The 14,838-nt window shown below is 37.0% G+C and overlaps 1 protein-coding gene across 6 annotated transcripts in view; it reads right to left on the bottom strand.

The window, feature by feature from the left end:
• Window positions 1–317: 317 nt before the first annotated feature.
• Window positions 318–14,838, bottom strand: part of TMEM45A (transmembrane protein 45A) — a 74,345-nt gene continuing 59,824 nt past the window's right edge. For 2 of the 6 annotated variants that reach the window (XM_019448173.2, XM_019448172.2), the window contains exons 4-6: window positions 14,110–14,294; window positions 5,034–5,179; window positions 3,060–3,438 (exon numbers count right to left, since the gene is read on the bottom strand). In XM_019448173.2, coding sequence (XP_019303718.1) covers window positions 3,267–3,438; window positions 5,034–5,179; window positions 14,110–14,294 — 503 coding nt within the window. In that variant the 3' untranslated portion in view covers window positions 3,060–3,266. Of the gene's footprint in view, window positions 839–3,055; window positions 3,439–5,033; window positions 5,180–14,109; window positions 14,295–14,838 lie in introns of those variants that run through there. The other 4 variants (XM_019448175.2, XM_053903262.1, XM_019448174.2 and 1 more) reach the window with 4 other exon arrangements.

Here is a 14,838-nt window from a genome sequence, read left to right as displayed (position 1 = left end):
GGTATTCCATAAAATGCTTTTCCTTATTTTAACCCCTCCACTATTTCAGTAGAAGGGACAGTATGGTGGCTATGCTATGCTGTTTAATGACATTTTACTCTATAGATGACATCATAACTCCCCTTTCCCAGTCTCCATGGCTTTGCATCCCTGTGTCCTAGGGATCGTCTTTCTTGTCTTCCCTAAAAGACTGCACAACTCAGGATGACTTCTGGCTTACTTTTCCCAGGGCAGAACACAGGTGTTCCAGAATTTGTCACACAGCTCCTTCTTCGTGATGCAAGGGTGAGGTGTAGTTGCATTAAAAAAACAAAGACTTGAGGTTTCCGAACCAAGATTCCTGCATTCCTTTATTTCTCGTTGCAACAACAAGATAAACAAGTGTAATTCCATGTTTAATGAATTGCAGATGATAGCAAGCTCAGGAACCTTGAGCATATCTATAAGGTAAATAACACATTTTTCTTAGCATGGGCATCAGACTTAAGATCATCTGGAAACAGTCACTCCAGGCCCCAAATACCATGACGTATGTGCAAAATGCATTTATCATCCAAAGTACTTACAAATCTAAAAACAAAATATTTGAATTCAAATACTTTAAGCAAATTGGAAATACAAACAATACACCAAGAATCATCCTCAGCCACCTGTTCTCCAAGCAAAAGATCAAAAAACAAAACCATGAACAAAAATATTCCAAAAAAGAAAAGTTCATCCAGGAAGACTAGATGGCCCTCAAAATCACATCTCTTCTTCTGATTCTTGTTCTCGTTCAGTATTTTTCAGGAGTCCAACTTCTGAGGAGCAGAACCTCTTAAGTCGAGATTTAACCAACCTAAGGAGAATGAAAGGCATCTCATGTTATGCTGTCTAATAAAAACCCAGAATAATGTGTATCAATAATACAGCAAACTACAAATTATCTGTACAAATGGGAGAGGCAACTCAAAAAAATCACTTTTATTTGACTTTGGAGCTACATGAAACCTTTATGTGGACTAAAGCAGTGTATAAGTAAACAGATACAATATAGCTTGTATCGTGTATGACATGATTGTTGAGTTCGTTGTCAGAAAATGCCTAATTATTCATAGTTTTGATCATTTCTGAAAGAAACAAGAGAATCTCTGGAGTGCAGCAAGCCCAGAAGAAACCAAGCTCAGCTGAGAGCTTTTCCATCAAGTCCACACCTTGCTATGTATTACAAAAAGGAGCCCTCTCCTATAAAGGAAGTGCATGAAGACATCTCCTTCCCCGTGTCAAAACTCATGTCAGGTATGTCCCAAATTGTGCCTTCAGAGGGGTGCTCTTGTGCAGGCCAGCATGCTCAACTGCATGTGATGGTCCATGTAGTGATCTATGATTAACTAAGAAGATGCAAGAAGTGCCCTCCACCACTGTGATTGTTTTCATAGATTAAGAGATCTGTGGGTCTGGGGGAATCAGCAAAACAATTTTTGATATTGGGAGATATGAAGGTTCTTTGTGGCAGACTCTCCACTTCTCTGATGTAATAAGGACTAAGCAAAGCTTTCCCTGTGCATGATTATTTGTAAAGACATTGTACTATGACCATATCAATAAAACATAGTTCAGTTCCAAAAATACATGGGAACACACACATTTGATACACCAAATCATCAAAATCATTATAATTTTGTGTTAAACTTCACCAGCCTATCTGCATCTTTACCCTTATTTTCTTCTGCCTGTCTTCTTCTTCCAGTGAAGGTCTGGCCTGCCCCTATAAACATGTAATGACTTTACTTGTTCTCTGGATTTCACGAAAATATAAGCATCATAAAAGCAAAGACGTCACCTTATTTAGTGCCCTAATGCTAGCCAGAGTCTGGTACATAACAGTGGCTCAACACACATTTGATGAATCAATGACCTTTGGAACAATCTGCTAGGAGTTCATATCACTCACTTATTTGTAGAGGTTAATTCTCTTTCAACTCAGCATTAACTCCTCCAATAATACAACAAGCAAGTAGTAGTAATAAAAACTATTCACTCATCAAGAGCCAAAGAAACCAATCAAAATAATTTGCTTTGATTATTAACTGACTATTGATGTTGCTCCCAATGTCCTAGGCTCTTCAAGGCACTGTTTTCATGAAAGACTAATAGTCTTAAATAAGTTAAACTCTGGGAAATGTTTGTGTCATTTTTTAAATTCACATAGTTATCTTTACATTGCACAACCTCAATACATGTAAATGAAATGGATTGTTAATTCATTAATTAGATTCATTCTTGATGGCTCTTACGGAAAATAAAACAAAGACATGGCTACTTATTACAAATTAATTCTTAACACAGACCCTAGTGACTCCTCCTGTTTCCCACTCCTTCTTTCTGGGTTGTATTTGCTGTTGTGACAGCCACCAAGCTGACGCATGTTCAGGTTCTATCTGTATCCTATAGCCCTAGGTATTGGCACATGCATAAATGGCCAGTGCAGACAGGTTAAAAGCTGGAAGGGTGAAGAAGAAGTGCAAATAATTGCCAGTTTCCAGAGTGATACAAGTCCAGGATACTAAGGTCAGGATGTGTCTGAGTTTTTGCTCCCATATGTACTCTGCAATTAACAAGAAAAAGAGCAGAGGGTCCCCTGAAAACCCATCACCTGTGACTGAATTACAAACAACTTCACACTCAAACTCTGAAAAACAGATTGTCAAAACTGCTTATGATTATAGGACGGAATTAGCCTACATGTGACCTCACTGAAAGTCAGTACTGAATCTTCATGACATTTTGTAAGTTATTCCTTAAGTTTATATCAACATACCTCATAACATGAGCTCTTGGTCTTATATTTCCAAAGCAATATGAGAGCAAAACTGAAAAGCATCTGAAACATGATTTCCAAACAAATAAAGCCCATACTCATGTAACTGAGTAGATCTATTAAAAGTGCAAATAAGTGTTTAATGAATACCTACTGCATGTTTGATAGCATGCCAACAGCCATGTGAAATATGAAAAGGGTCTTTTCCTTAAAGTGATACAACCTAGCTAGCAGATAAGACTGGCTAATAGTAAAGATAGATCACAATTGTTAAAATGAGTAGTAGCGACTCAAGTACTATCCAAACTCATGAAGGGAAATGAGGGCTAGAATTATCACAGAAGTTTTCATAGAAGACATGGCGTTTGATTTGGATATGCCAGGTAGAGGGGACTAAGTGGTCACAAAAGATAAAGGTGTCTGGAGGTGGGGAGTGTAGAGAAAATAAACATGGAGTTTCTGGTTTCTAGAAAGTTGTAAGTGGATAAGAGGGGTCTGAAGCCTTTTGAAACAGGAAGAGACAGTAGTCTTCTTTTGGCCATGGAAGAGAGCTGACATGAGCTAGAGAGGCTCCTTGAATGTCGCCTTTATTCTTGGAGGCTGCCCAGCCCCTAAGGGGATGAGGCCCAGATGTCAGCCTAGAACAACAGGAAGAAGCAAAGTTTTACTTAGTGGCAGAGCCAGTCTTAACAGCATGCTTTGGGGGAATGGAGTAGGACTAATAGAGATCAGTCAATGAGAAGCTAGAATCTCCCAGTACCCAAAAGCACTTAGACCTCTAGAAGGAGGTAAATACAGATCAAAGTAAGCTGACCAGGAGCCTAGCAGAGACATCTGGGAGTTACACAAGGAAATGGTTCCCTTACTAAGAGACTCAGCACCAAAGCTGCTTCAGCAGTGAAGCTCAAAAAAGCACAAAGAAGGAGGGGTGACCTGGGAAAGAAGAATAAAAAGCTAGTTTTTGAAGATGCTGAGACCACACTGGGCCTAGAAGCAGCTACTGCATTTTATTTATCTAGAGAACCTACTAGATGTATACTGTCCAATATGGTAGTCACTATGCATATACAGATATTTAAATTAATTTAAATTAATGTGGCACTAGGCACATGTCAAGTGTTCAATAACCACATAATCAAGTAGTTCATGGCTACCAAATGAAAACTGCAGATATAGAACATTTAGATCAGTGCTGACGTCTGCAGAATTAAGTGTAGAGTCTGCATGCTTAATAGTTGGGATCAGCTAGACCCATTGTGATTTGGTATTAGCTACCTTAAAGATAGGAACCATGTTCAACTTTTTCTATTTCTTATTCTTCAAGATGAAGCTTAATTCTCTTATTCTTCAAGATGAAGCTTAAATATGAGGAAGCCTCCTCTGGGCTCCAATAGTGCTTTGTTCTACTATTTCCACCAATTGCACTGTATCTAAATTGTCTGTTTCTCCCCATAGGGTCTATACTTTATGCATTTTTTGATACAGAAGGAGGAGGAGGAGAACAAGAAAGATAACACAAAAAGAATAAGAACAACAAGAATAACCTCCACTGCACCCTCATTATGTCCTATGCATACATTTACACACATTTCTTATTGAGGTACTATTATTTTTCCCATTTTGCAAACAACAAAACTGAGACTTAATGTGGTTACATAATTTGCCCAAAGTCATACAGTTGATAGGTAGGAGAGCTAGGAATATGTGTTTTATCAATCTGTCTGTTATATTGCTCTTCGTTCATTGTGAAACATTGAATCAGAGTCTTTCTAAAAACAACTGAATCTTACTTTTAGAAATATTAGAGTAAATGTCAAATTAATCACATACTCATATTTAATGGGAAACATAAATGTTGATCAAAATGTAACACCAAGCTTGTGAATTGCTAACATTAATGTACACATGGGCAAATGAAGGGCTCACTGCAGGTATGGAAAAGGAAACAGCATATGCAAAGACACAAAGGCACAGAAAAGTGTTGAAGGGAGACACATAGGTCATAGGTCAGAGAGACAGCTGAGACACTGTTGAGCGAGTCTAACTTTAAACCAGCATTTATTCTTTCAAGGGGGGATTTCTGGGTTTGCAGATAATTTTCTGCTACATTACCCTGTCTTGTGGAATACTAAATAATGAAGTCCCCCTTTAAACTTAAGTTCAATACTTCTGAGTCTTGTTGGTCATATACCAAGGAATAGAGCTTCCATGAACAAAAAAGTCACTAACTTACCAAGTAACAAAGGCATAAATCACTCCAACAATGACAATGTGTAATGTGTAATGCCAACAAAAGCATATGCTGAGAAACATAATGTTGTCATGATCCATTGAATCCCATGCAGGACCTCCACTAGGGGGATAAAGGACAAAACCAATCTGTAATTTAAAACAAAAAGCACATATTGAAAATAATCAATCACATTCCCAATGATAGCACATTTCAAAATGTTTGGTTCCAAGATCAATCTTAACTAAGACAACTCTAATTACCTGAGATGCTACAGATAGGTCATCAGGTTTCACTGCCTATTTAAGTAATACAGATAGTATCCACCAGGTCATAATTTCAAAAAAAACATTAAGGACATTTGAAGATGAATTTTTAAAATGTGGATAGTAATCATCTCTGTGGATTATGGACTTTCAGAGAATGTGCCAGGTTTCTAAGTTGTGCAATTTCACTCAGTTATTTCAAAATTAGAATACAAAAAGGTTTTAAAATAAATGCTCACAGATAACATTATATTCAATGATAAAAGACTGAAAGCTTTTCCCCTAAGATTAGCAACAAGATGAGAGCATCTGATTCACCACTTCTATTCAACATTGTACTAGAAATTTTTAGCCAAAAATTAGTCACGAAAAATAAAGGGCATCCAGATTCTAAAGAAAGAAGTAAAACTTTCTACATTCACAGATGATACAATCTTATATAGAGAAAATCCTAAAGAATCCATACACAAAAGAACTATTAGAGCTAATAAATGAATTCATCATACTTGCAGGACACAAAATCAACACACAAATTCAGTTGTACTTCTATACACATGCAATGAACAACCCAAAAATTATGTTAAGAAAACAATGTTGGGGTGCCTGGGTGGCTCAGTCGGTTGGGCGTCCGACTTCGGCTCAGATCATGATCTCGCGGTCCGTGAGTTCAAGCCCCACATCGGGCTCTGTGCTGACAGCTCAGAGCCTGGAGCCTGTTTCAGATTCTGTGTCTCCCTCTCTCTCTGACCTCCCATTCATGCTCTGTCTCTCTCTGTCTCAAAAATGAATAAACGTTAAAAAAAAAAGAAAAAAAAAAGAAAACAATGCCACTTATAATAGCATTGAAAAAAATAAAATACTTAGGAATAAATTTAATCAAGGAGGTTCAGGACTTGTACATTGAAAGCTATATAAAACATTGTTGAGAGAAATCAAAGCCTAAACAAATGGAAATACATCCCATGTTCATGGACTGGATGATTTAAAATTATTAAGATGTCAATAACACTCAAAGCAATCTATAAACTCAAGCAATCCTTATCAAAATCCCAATGGTTTTTGTTGTTGTTGTTTTTACAGACATGGAAAACTGATCCTAAAAATCATATGGAATTTCCAGGAACCCATAAACAACTTCAAAAAAGAAAAATAAAGTTGTAAGAATTACGAAGTTGTAAGAATTATGCTTTTTGATCTCAAGACTTACTACAAAAACTGCAATAATCAAAATAGGGTGGTACTGACATAATGATAGAAATATAGATCAATGAACTAGAATTGAGAGTTCAGAAATAAATCTATATGTCTGTAGAAAATTCATTTTGATAGGAGTGCCAAGGCCATTCAATGGGTAAATAATCATCTCTTCAACAAATGGTGCTGGGACAACTGGATATCCACATACAAAAGAATGAATTTGGACCCTTACCTCACACCACATACAAAAATTAATTCAAAATTGGTCAAAGACTAAATATAAGAAGTAAAACCATAAAACTATTAGAAGAAAACATAGGAGGAATCTTCATGACCTGGGATTGCTGATGACTTCTTAGATATTACACTAAAAGTACAATCAACCTGGGGTGCCTGGGTGGCTCAGTCGGTTGGGCATCCAACTTCGGCTCAGGTCATGATCTCACAGTTTGTGGGTTCGAGCCCCACATCGGCCTCTGTGCTGACAGCTCAGAGCCTGGAGCCTGCTTCAGATTCTGTGTCTTCCTGTCTCTCTGCCCCTCCCCCACTCACACTCTGTCTCTCTCTCCTTCAAAAGTAAATAAACGTTAAAAATTTTTTTTAAATAAAAGTACAATCAACCAAAGAAAAAATACATAAATTGAGCTTCACCAAAATTAAACTTTTGTATTTCAATTGACACTTTCAAGAAAATGAAAAGACAGGGGCCCCTGGGTGGTTCAGTCAGTTAAGTGTCCAACTCTTGAATTTGGCTCAGGTCATGATCTCAAGGTTCATGGGTTTCAGTCCCACATCAGGCTCGATGCTGATAGTGTGGAGCCTGCTTGGGATTATTTCTCTCCCTCTGTCTCTGTTCCTCCTCTGCTCATTCTCTCTGTTTCTCTCTCAAAATGGATAAATTAACTTAAAAAAAAAAAAAAAAAGAAAGAAAATGAGAAGACAGCCCATAGCATAGGATAAAATACTGCTGAATCATATACCTAAAAGAAGTCAATATCTAGAATGTATAAAGACCTAAAACTCAACAACTAAAAGACAAAAAAATATATTTTTTAAATGGGCAAAGGAGTTTAAGAGACATATCTCCAAAAATAGGTATACAAATTGTCAATAAACTCATGAAAAAAATGATGAACATTGTTATTAGAGAAATGCAAATCAAAACCACAATGAGATACCCCTTCACACCCACTAGGATGGTAATAACACTAATAATGACAAGTGTTAGTAAAAATATGGAGAAATTGGATTCCTTATAAATTTCTGATAGGAATATAAAATGGTGTAGTCATTGTGGAAAACAATTTGACAGTTTCTCGAAAAGCTAAGTATAGAATTAATTATCACATGCCATTCCTAAGTATATACCCAAAAGAACTGAAAAGAAGTATTCAAACAAAAACTTGTAAACAAATGTTCATAATAGTCAACAGTTGAAAACAACCCAAATGCCCATCAACTGATGATGAATTAAACAAAATATGGTATATCTATACAATGGAATATTATTAAGCTATGAAAAGTTATGATTCACTAATACATGACACAACATAGATTAATCTTGAAAACATTATTTTAAGGGAAAGAAGCCAGATACAAAAAGTCACATATTGTATGATCTGTTTACATGAAATATCCAGAATAGGTAAATCCATAGAAAGAAAAAGCAAATTAGTGATTATTAGGGGCTAGGAGGAGAATGAAAGAGAATGGCTGCTGAATGATTCCAAGGTTTCCTTCTGGAGTGATGAAAATGTTTTAGAACTACATAAAGGTGAGAGTTGCACAATATTGTGAATGTACTTAAATGGCACTGAATTACACACTTTAAAATGGTTAATTCTATGTTATGTAAAGTTTATCCCAATAAAAAATAATATGATAGAGAAGATAGGTAGATGATGATGATGATAGATAGATAGATAGATAGATAGATAGATAGATAGATAGACTTGGACAGATGATGGACAGATGGGGGGATAGAGGGATGGACATCTGTCAGATGCTAAAAAATTACAATAACAAGATACTTACATGGATAACTGGACAAATATCCACCGTATATTGGCTAACTAAATGTCAGTTATGCTGCTTGGGAGTTTTCCTTACAATGGCCCTGCAATGATGTATTATTATCCCATTTTGATGTACTATTATCTTCATCACCCAGATGAGAAAATTGGGTGGTTTTGTAATTTGCCCAGATTTACACATCTAATAAATGAAATCTTACAGGAACAAAAAAAGCATTTAATCCATAACATTGAGTGAAATTTTAATTCCATTTCTGTATGAAATTTCAAATAGCCTGAGTAAATCAGGAAAAACCAAGATTTGGGCCTTAATCACTTGTTCCCATTTCCCATTTTAAAGAATTCCCTTTAGTTGGAAAGAGAGTTACCATTTGTACCACTTGGTAGATGTACCATTATGTGTGGGGCACCTTAACTTCACTCATGTACATAAACTTCAGGATTATCTTCAGTCCTCATAATAACCCCAAGAAGAAGATATCATTATTCCCCTGCTTTTCATGCCCTCCTTTTGCAGCCACTAATGGAAGGTGATAGAGAAATTCTGTGTCAAGGAAGGGTCTTTTAGAGGACAGTTGAGTGTAATGAACTATGGACAAGTTCCACAATTCCTATTTGTCCCACCAATGTCCTTCCAGTGCCATGATCCATCTATCTCTGCTTGGGGAGTGATTTGCTATAGCTCCCAGAGGTAAGGGTTAGCAGCTGTTGTGGGTTAAACTGTGTCCTCCAAAAGGACATGTTGATGTCCCAATACTGGGTGTCTGTGAATGTGACCTTATTTGGAAATAGGGTTTTTTCAGATGTCGTCAAGGTAAGATGAGGTCATACTGGATTATAATTGGCCCTAAATCCAATGACTGGTGTCCTTATAATGGAAAGCCATGTGAAGACACAGGTACAGAGATACACAGGTGTGACTATGGAGGCAGAGGTTGCAGTTATGCTGCCATAAGCTGAGGAATGTCAGGGATTGCTGACAACTCTCTAGGATAGTGGCATAGGACAGATTCTCCCTTTGGGTCCCCAAAAAGAAACCAATATGCTGACACCTTGATTTTTGGACTTCTGGCCTCCAGAACAGTGAAAGAATAACTTTCCATTGTTTTAAGTCATCCAGTCTTTGGGACTTTGTTTTTGCAGCCCTAAGAAACTAATACAGGAGCTGGAGTGCCTGGGTGGCTCAGTTGGTTGAGCGTCCGACTCTTGGTCTCGGCTCAGGTCATGATCTCACAGTTCGTGAATTCAAGCCCCATGTCGAGTCTGCACTGACAGCACAGAGCCTGCCTGAGATTCTGTCTCCTTCTCTCTCTGCTCCTCCCCTGCTTGCTCTCTGTCTCTCTCAAAATAAAAATAAACTTAAAAAAAAAAAAAAAGAAAGAAACTAATACAGGAGCTAAGACCAAAATAAGCAAAGGAGAATTACTTATCCTAAACCTGAAGCCTGGACACATTAGTGGTTTTTCATCCATCTTTCAAATCCCAACTCAACTTTACCTTCTGGTAAGGCATAGAATATACAGTATACACTCATGAGATAAATATGGTGGAACCAGACTTCAAGTCCAGGTCTGCCTGACCTAGAGTCTCATGGACTTCTCCTTCCATGCCATACTCACAATTGCTTTTTGGAGCACTCAAAATAAAACATCTCTTTAAGTCACCTTCATTGGTCATCACCAATCCTACCAGTCAAATGCTTAAAGAGAGACTTTGAGCGCCTCTCACTGCCAATCTCATTGAGACCCTTATAGCCTGAAACTGAAAGCTGCCATGAAGCCTATGAGTACAGTTAACCGATGTGATTATTGAGAAAGCCATAGAAACATTCCCAAGTCATTTCAGGCTAAAAGCAAGTGAATTAGGAAAGCTGAAATACAAAGGCCAAAAGATGCCACAACTCATTAAATTTTCCTTTAAATATAGAATCAGCCATTACTCTTTCATTTAATATTCTAATTTGCTTCCTAATGTAAAATTTCAACAATAACAAAAAAATAGGTCTTAAAAAGAATTTTTTTTTGCTGTATCTTCTATGCCACTCCTGACCATCTGTTTTTGAGTAGTTTAAGCTTCATTAATATCACATTTAAAATGTAAATAATTATCTTCTCTAATATACAACAAGCCAGAGGCCCATTTCCTATAGGTTGGAGTTCGAATTTCCTATTGTTTTATATCTTATTCTCTAATCACTTCTTTCAACACTATTAGCCTTAAGCAAGTGTTTGATCCACTATATCAGACTTCAGACCACTACTGCTTTAGTTGGGTCTTTTTGATATCTTTGAATGAACTTTTGTCTTTCTTAAAGGCAAAACAAAGCTGAGTTTTACTTTGGGCTCAGTAATCTGGGAAGTCTTGGGAGGAGTCCTTGGGGCAATTAGTGGAGCTGGGTGATGAAATAGAAGTAACTGTTCAAAGTAATAGGAAGCAAACACAGCAGAAATGTCTTCCTCATTCCTGATGGTCTCTGTGCCTCAGCTCTGACAATGATGTGAGGGAACTTGGAAATGACATAGTGCAAAAGTGAGCCTTAGAAATACTCTCCCACAAAGAGTCTCAGAGAAACCATGATTCACGGAATGAATGGACTTTGAAGGGTATCTGTTTCTTTTTTGAATTGCATGACATGGATAGGTTTTTCAGAAAGCATATCTGACTAGAATGACATTCATGAAAGAAATCATTTTTAGAGGTTGGGAAGGGCATTCCATCCAGGTTTGCCTATCACCCAATCATTTGTGTATGAGTTATAAAAAAAAAAAAAAAGCAGCCAATCTGAACATTTGCCTCATTTATTTCACATCTTCTTACAGGTCAAAGAGTCTACATGTGACAATGTGTCTATTTATTATTTATGTGCTAGTTATTACCCATCTATGGAGAAGTAGAGAGAGAAAAAGTATGGTGAAAAGCAAATCACAATGTCATATGATTAGCTTAAGACAATTTGGGCCATAAACCTTCATAACACCACACAAAGCATCAAAATAAAAGCATAAAAATTCACCTAAGTCTCTAGACATTTTTGTTTTGGAGTCATCTGAGGATAGAGAGAGATACTATGGCTAAACCTTCATTTCCTGTCGGTGTGTGTGTTTGCACTGGTATTAAATGTTCATTTTTCTTTAAGCCTCTAAGCGTTATTTAGTCTGGCCACCAGGTAAAAAAAGAAACTAGTCTAGACATACTGATAGATGGAAAAGGTTTTTAAATAGTCACAGATTTACACCCCAAAACGTTAACCTCACAGCTCTTTCTTAGAAAAGCTTTTGGAAAAATATGAAAACATTATTTCTCTGCCAAAAGGGACAACATTAGGTCAGTCTATTCTCAGTTGTGACAGCCGATGCTTCATCCCTCAAATCGTTAATGAGTCATTAATGATTAATGGAACACTAATCAGTTTCATTAATTCTGCTCTTATCTTTATTATTCCTTTTATTTATTTTTTACTTTCCTTGCGTTTCTTCTTTTGTTCTTACTTTCAACTTTCTTTACTTAGTTAGCTCTTTATCAAACTTGATTTAATAAATATATAGAGAATCCTGAACTCAATGAAGATAGAACATACTTTCTTTCAAATACATAGAACACTTACTACCACTGACATTGTTCCAAAGGAAGTTTCAATACAACGCATTTCAGAGTCAACACATTCTATGACTACAAAGCAATTAAATTGAAAATGAACAAAAAAAATAAAATTTTTGGAAACTTAAAGGCGCACTCCTAGTTAACTCATAAATTAAAGAGGAAAGCACATGGAAAATGCAATATTCAAAGTTTCCCAAGAGTGAAAACTACCACACATCAAATCCAATGGGAGATGGCTACAGTAGTATGTAGAAGGAAATCTATAGCTGGAGATATATTTATTTTAAAACAAGAAAGACAGAAACAAAGTGAGCATTCAATTAAAAAAAACTAGAAAAGTATAAGCAGAATACAGCCTTATAACATTAAAGCAAAAACTGAAAATAAGGAGAAATTGACAAATCTAGAACTATCATATGAAACTTTAGCAGACCGCTATGAAATAGATCAATAAGATGAAAAGCAAACAGGAAGACAGAAACAGTACAATTAGAGTTCCAAGAGCCTGGCCTCACCTCTCACCTTGAGAGGAACCCTTTTATTTGCTCTTGATTCCACTGGTGCCCACAGTCCTGCCACTCAGCTCTACTCCCACTATACAGTGCTGTTCTGGTCTGGCCCACAAGGTAGGTGGCTTGCCCTGTTTCTGTCTGTGTTGTTCAATTGCAGCTAGGTTATTTTCTCATTTTTTATTTATTTTTTCTTCTTTTAGTTTCTTTTTTTATAGTATTTTTAAATTTTCATCTTTCATTATTATGTGTCTGGAGTAGAGGAGATACACTGACATATAAACTCACTGTGTCATCCTGACCACAAATTAGCTTTTTTGAAAATTTTAAAATTTATCTTTATTTTTGCATAGGCAATGCATGCACATGGTAAAACATTCCAATCAGAAGATATAGAATTCATAATAGTGTTTTACATACCATTTTATTCAGCTTTTCAGCAAATGATAATTTAACAAAATGACTTGTATTTATGAACTGGTTAAATTCATCAGTTTCATCACATTACAGGATATTTGTTCCTCTATGTCATTTTTCCTTCAAAATACCCTTTGCATATAGCCCTTCTTTACCAGCCTCTGTTCCCCACAACCGTTCCACGCTCACCTATGCTTAAATATCACAGCTTTCCTATCCCGTTTTGACCATGATGTCTCCTTGTCACCATTTTCTTATCACTCCTCATATGAAATGCAAACCCCTGCAACAACCTCATCCCAAGTTCCTGCTCTCTGGCAACTAAACATCTCCTCTAAGAAGTCATCCCCAATTAAACCACATTCACCTTTCATCCCAGACTTTCTTTACATCTACATATGCATATTAGAGTACGATGTATCAGTCTCTGTAAAATATACACTCACTGATTGGAATACATGTTTTTGACAACACACCAAGGTTAGGTAGTCAACAAAGTAAAATGGAAAGAGTCTAGGACCCACATTTAGATCTTTGTTCCATTATTGTGTAAACCTGGGATAGTAACTTGGTCTCACTGAGTCATATCAGTAAATTGAGGATGATAATACCTAACTTCCAGGTCATTTTGAGGACAAAATGAAATAATATGTATGTAAAAAGTCCTCTAGAGTGGCTGGTTCATGGTTGTTTCTCAGTAAGTAATAGTTTCCTCTCTTTCCTGCCTTTCATATATTTCTCAAGCTTATGACCCATTACACTGTAAGCAGCTTCAGGATTAGAAACTGCTGCCAACAAAAAGCAATGGCTCAGAATTCCTACCTTAGAGATATTCAGGTATGTGATGAAGATGAACACATCCTACTTCCTTCCCCTCTGCTCCATCAGCACTCCCACCAGCACACTGGGCTACTCAAAGAAATATCACCTCTCAAAGACTCACATTCTCTCTACAGTCAGCACATCAGAAGGAAGTCTCTAGGTTATAGAGCAAAATATCCCACCAAAAGATTACAGATGGAAACACCAGGCACATTAACTGGAGGCCCCAACTCACCTGCCAGAACCAGCTTCCCTGAAGCAGAATAAAGGTCATCTGAAGAAGCTCCACAATGACATTGTTCCTTACAAAGAACTCCAAGAAGCCTATCAGGGCTGCCACAAAGACAGCCAAGACCAGCAGCTGGTGCACAAAGATGTCCAGCACTTCCCGGCCATGAGTGTGGTTGTACAAGATAAAAGCTGATAGAGAGGGAAAAAACAGTTTGCCTTTTTCAATGAAACCAAGGGACACCACCATTTCTCTTTCTCTCTCTCTCTCTCTGTCTCTCTCTCTCTCAGTGACCCCACACACAGAATTTTACACACTCACATGTACATGCGCACACACACACACACACACACACACACACACACACACAAATCTGTCCAAAATAACAAGTGCTCTCTGTTTCCCACAATCATGGAACCCTCTAACATTTTTGGAGTTATAATTAACTCTTAAGAATGGAAATCTAACACTCCTTTTCCCTTTACTAACCTTTATTTCCTCGTCTAATATATCATGACATTTTCAACTAACTATATTTCAAAGCATCTTCTATGCAGGTGGATGAAAAATAAGTGCGATGGGGGCAGGGGAGCAAGAGTCAGGGTGAATTCGCAGATGAATGAGACAAATCCTTGCCTTAAGGAATTCAGTCCATTGGAGTAAACAAATAAATACACAAATCATAACAGTGGATTTTGATGGGTATGACAACATGCTCTGGAAACTCCCAAGAAG

This window comes from Panthera pardus, unplaced genomic scaffold, assembly GCF_024362965.1.
Source record: "Panthera pardus isolate Hobbes unplaced genomic scaffold, ASM2436296v1 HiC_scaffold_16, whole genome shotgun sequence".
NCBI classification, from domain to species: Eukaryota; Metazoa; Chordata; class Mammalia; order Carnivora; family Felidae; genus Panthera; species Panthera pardus.
Note: the sequence above shows the minus strand (reverse complement) of the source record. Positions and strands in the feature narration are given on the sequence as shown.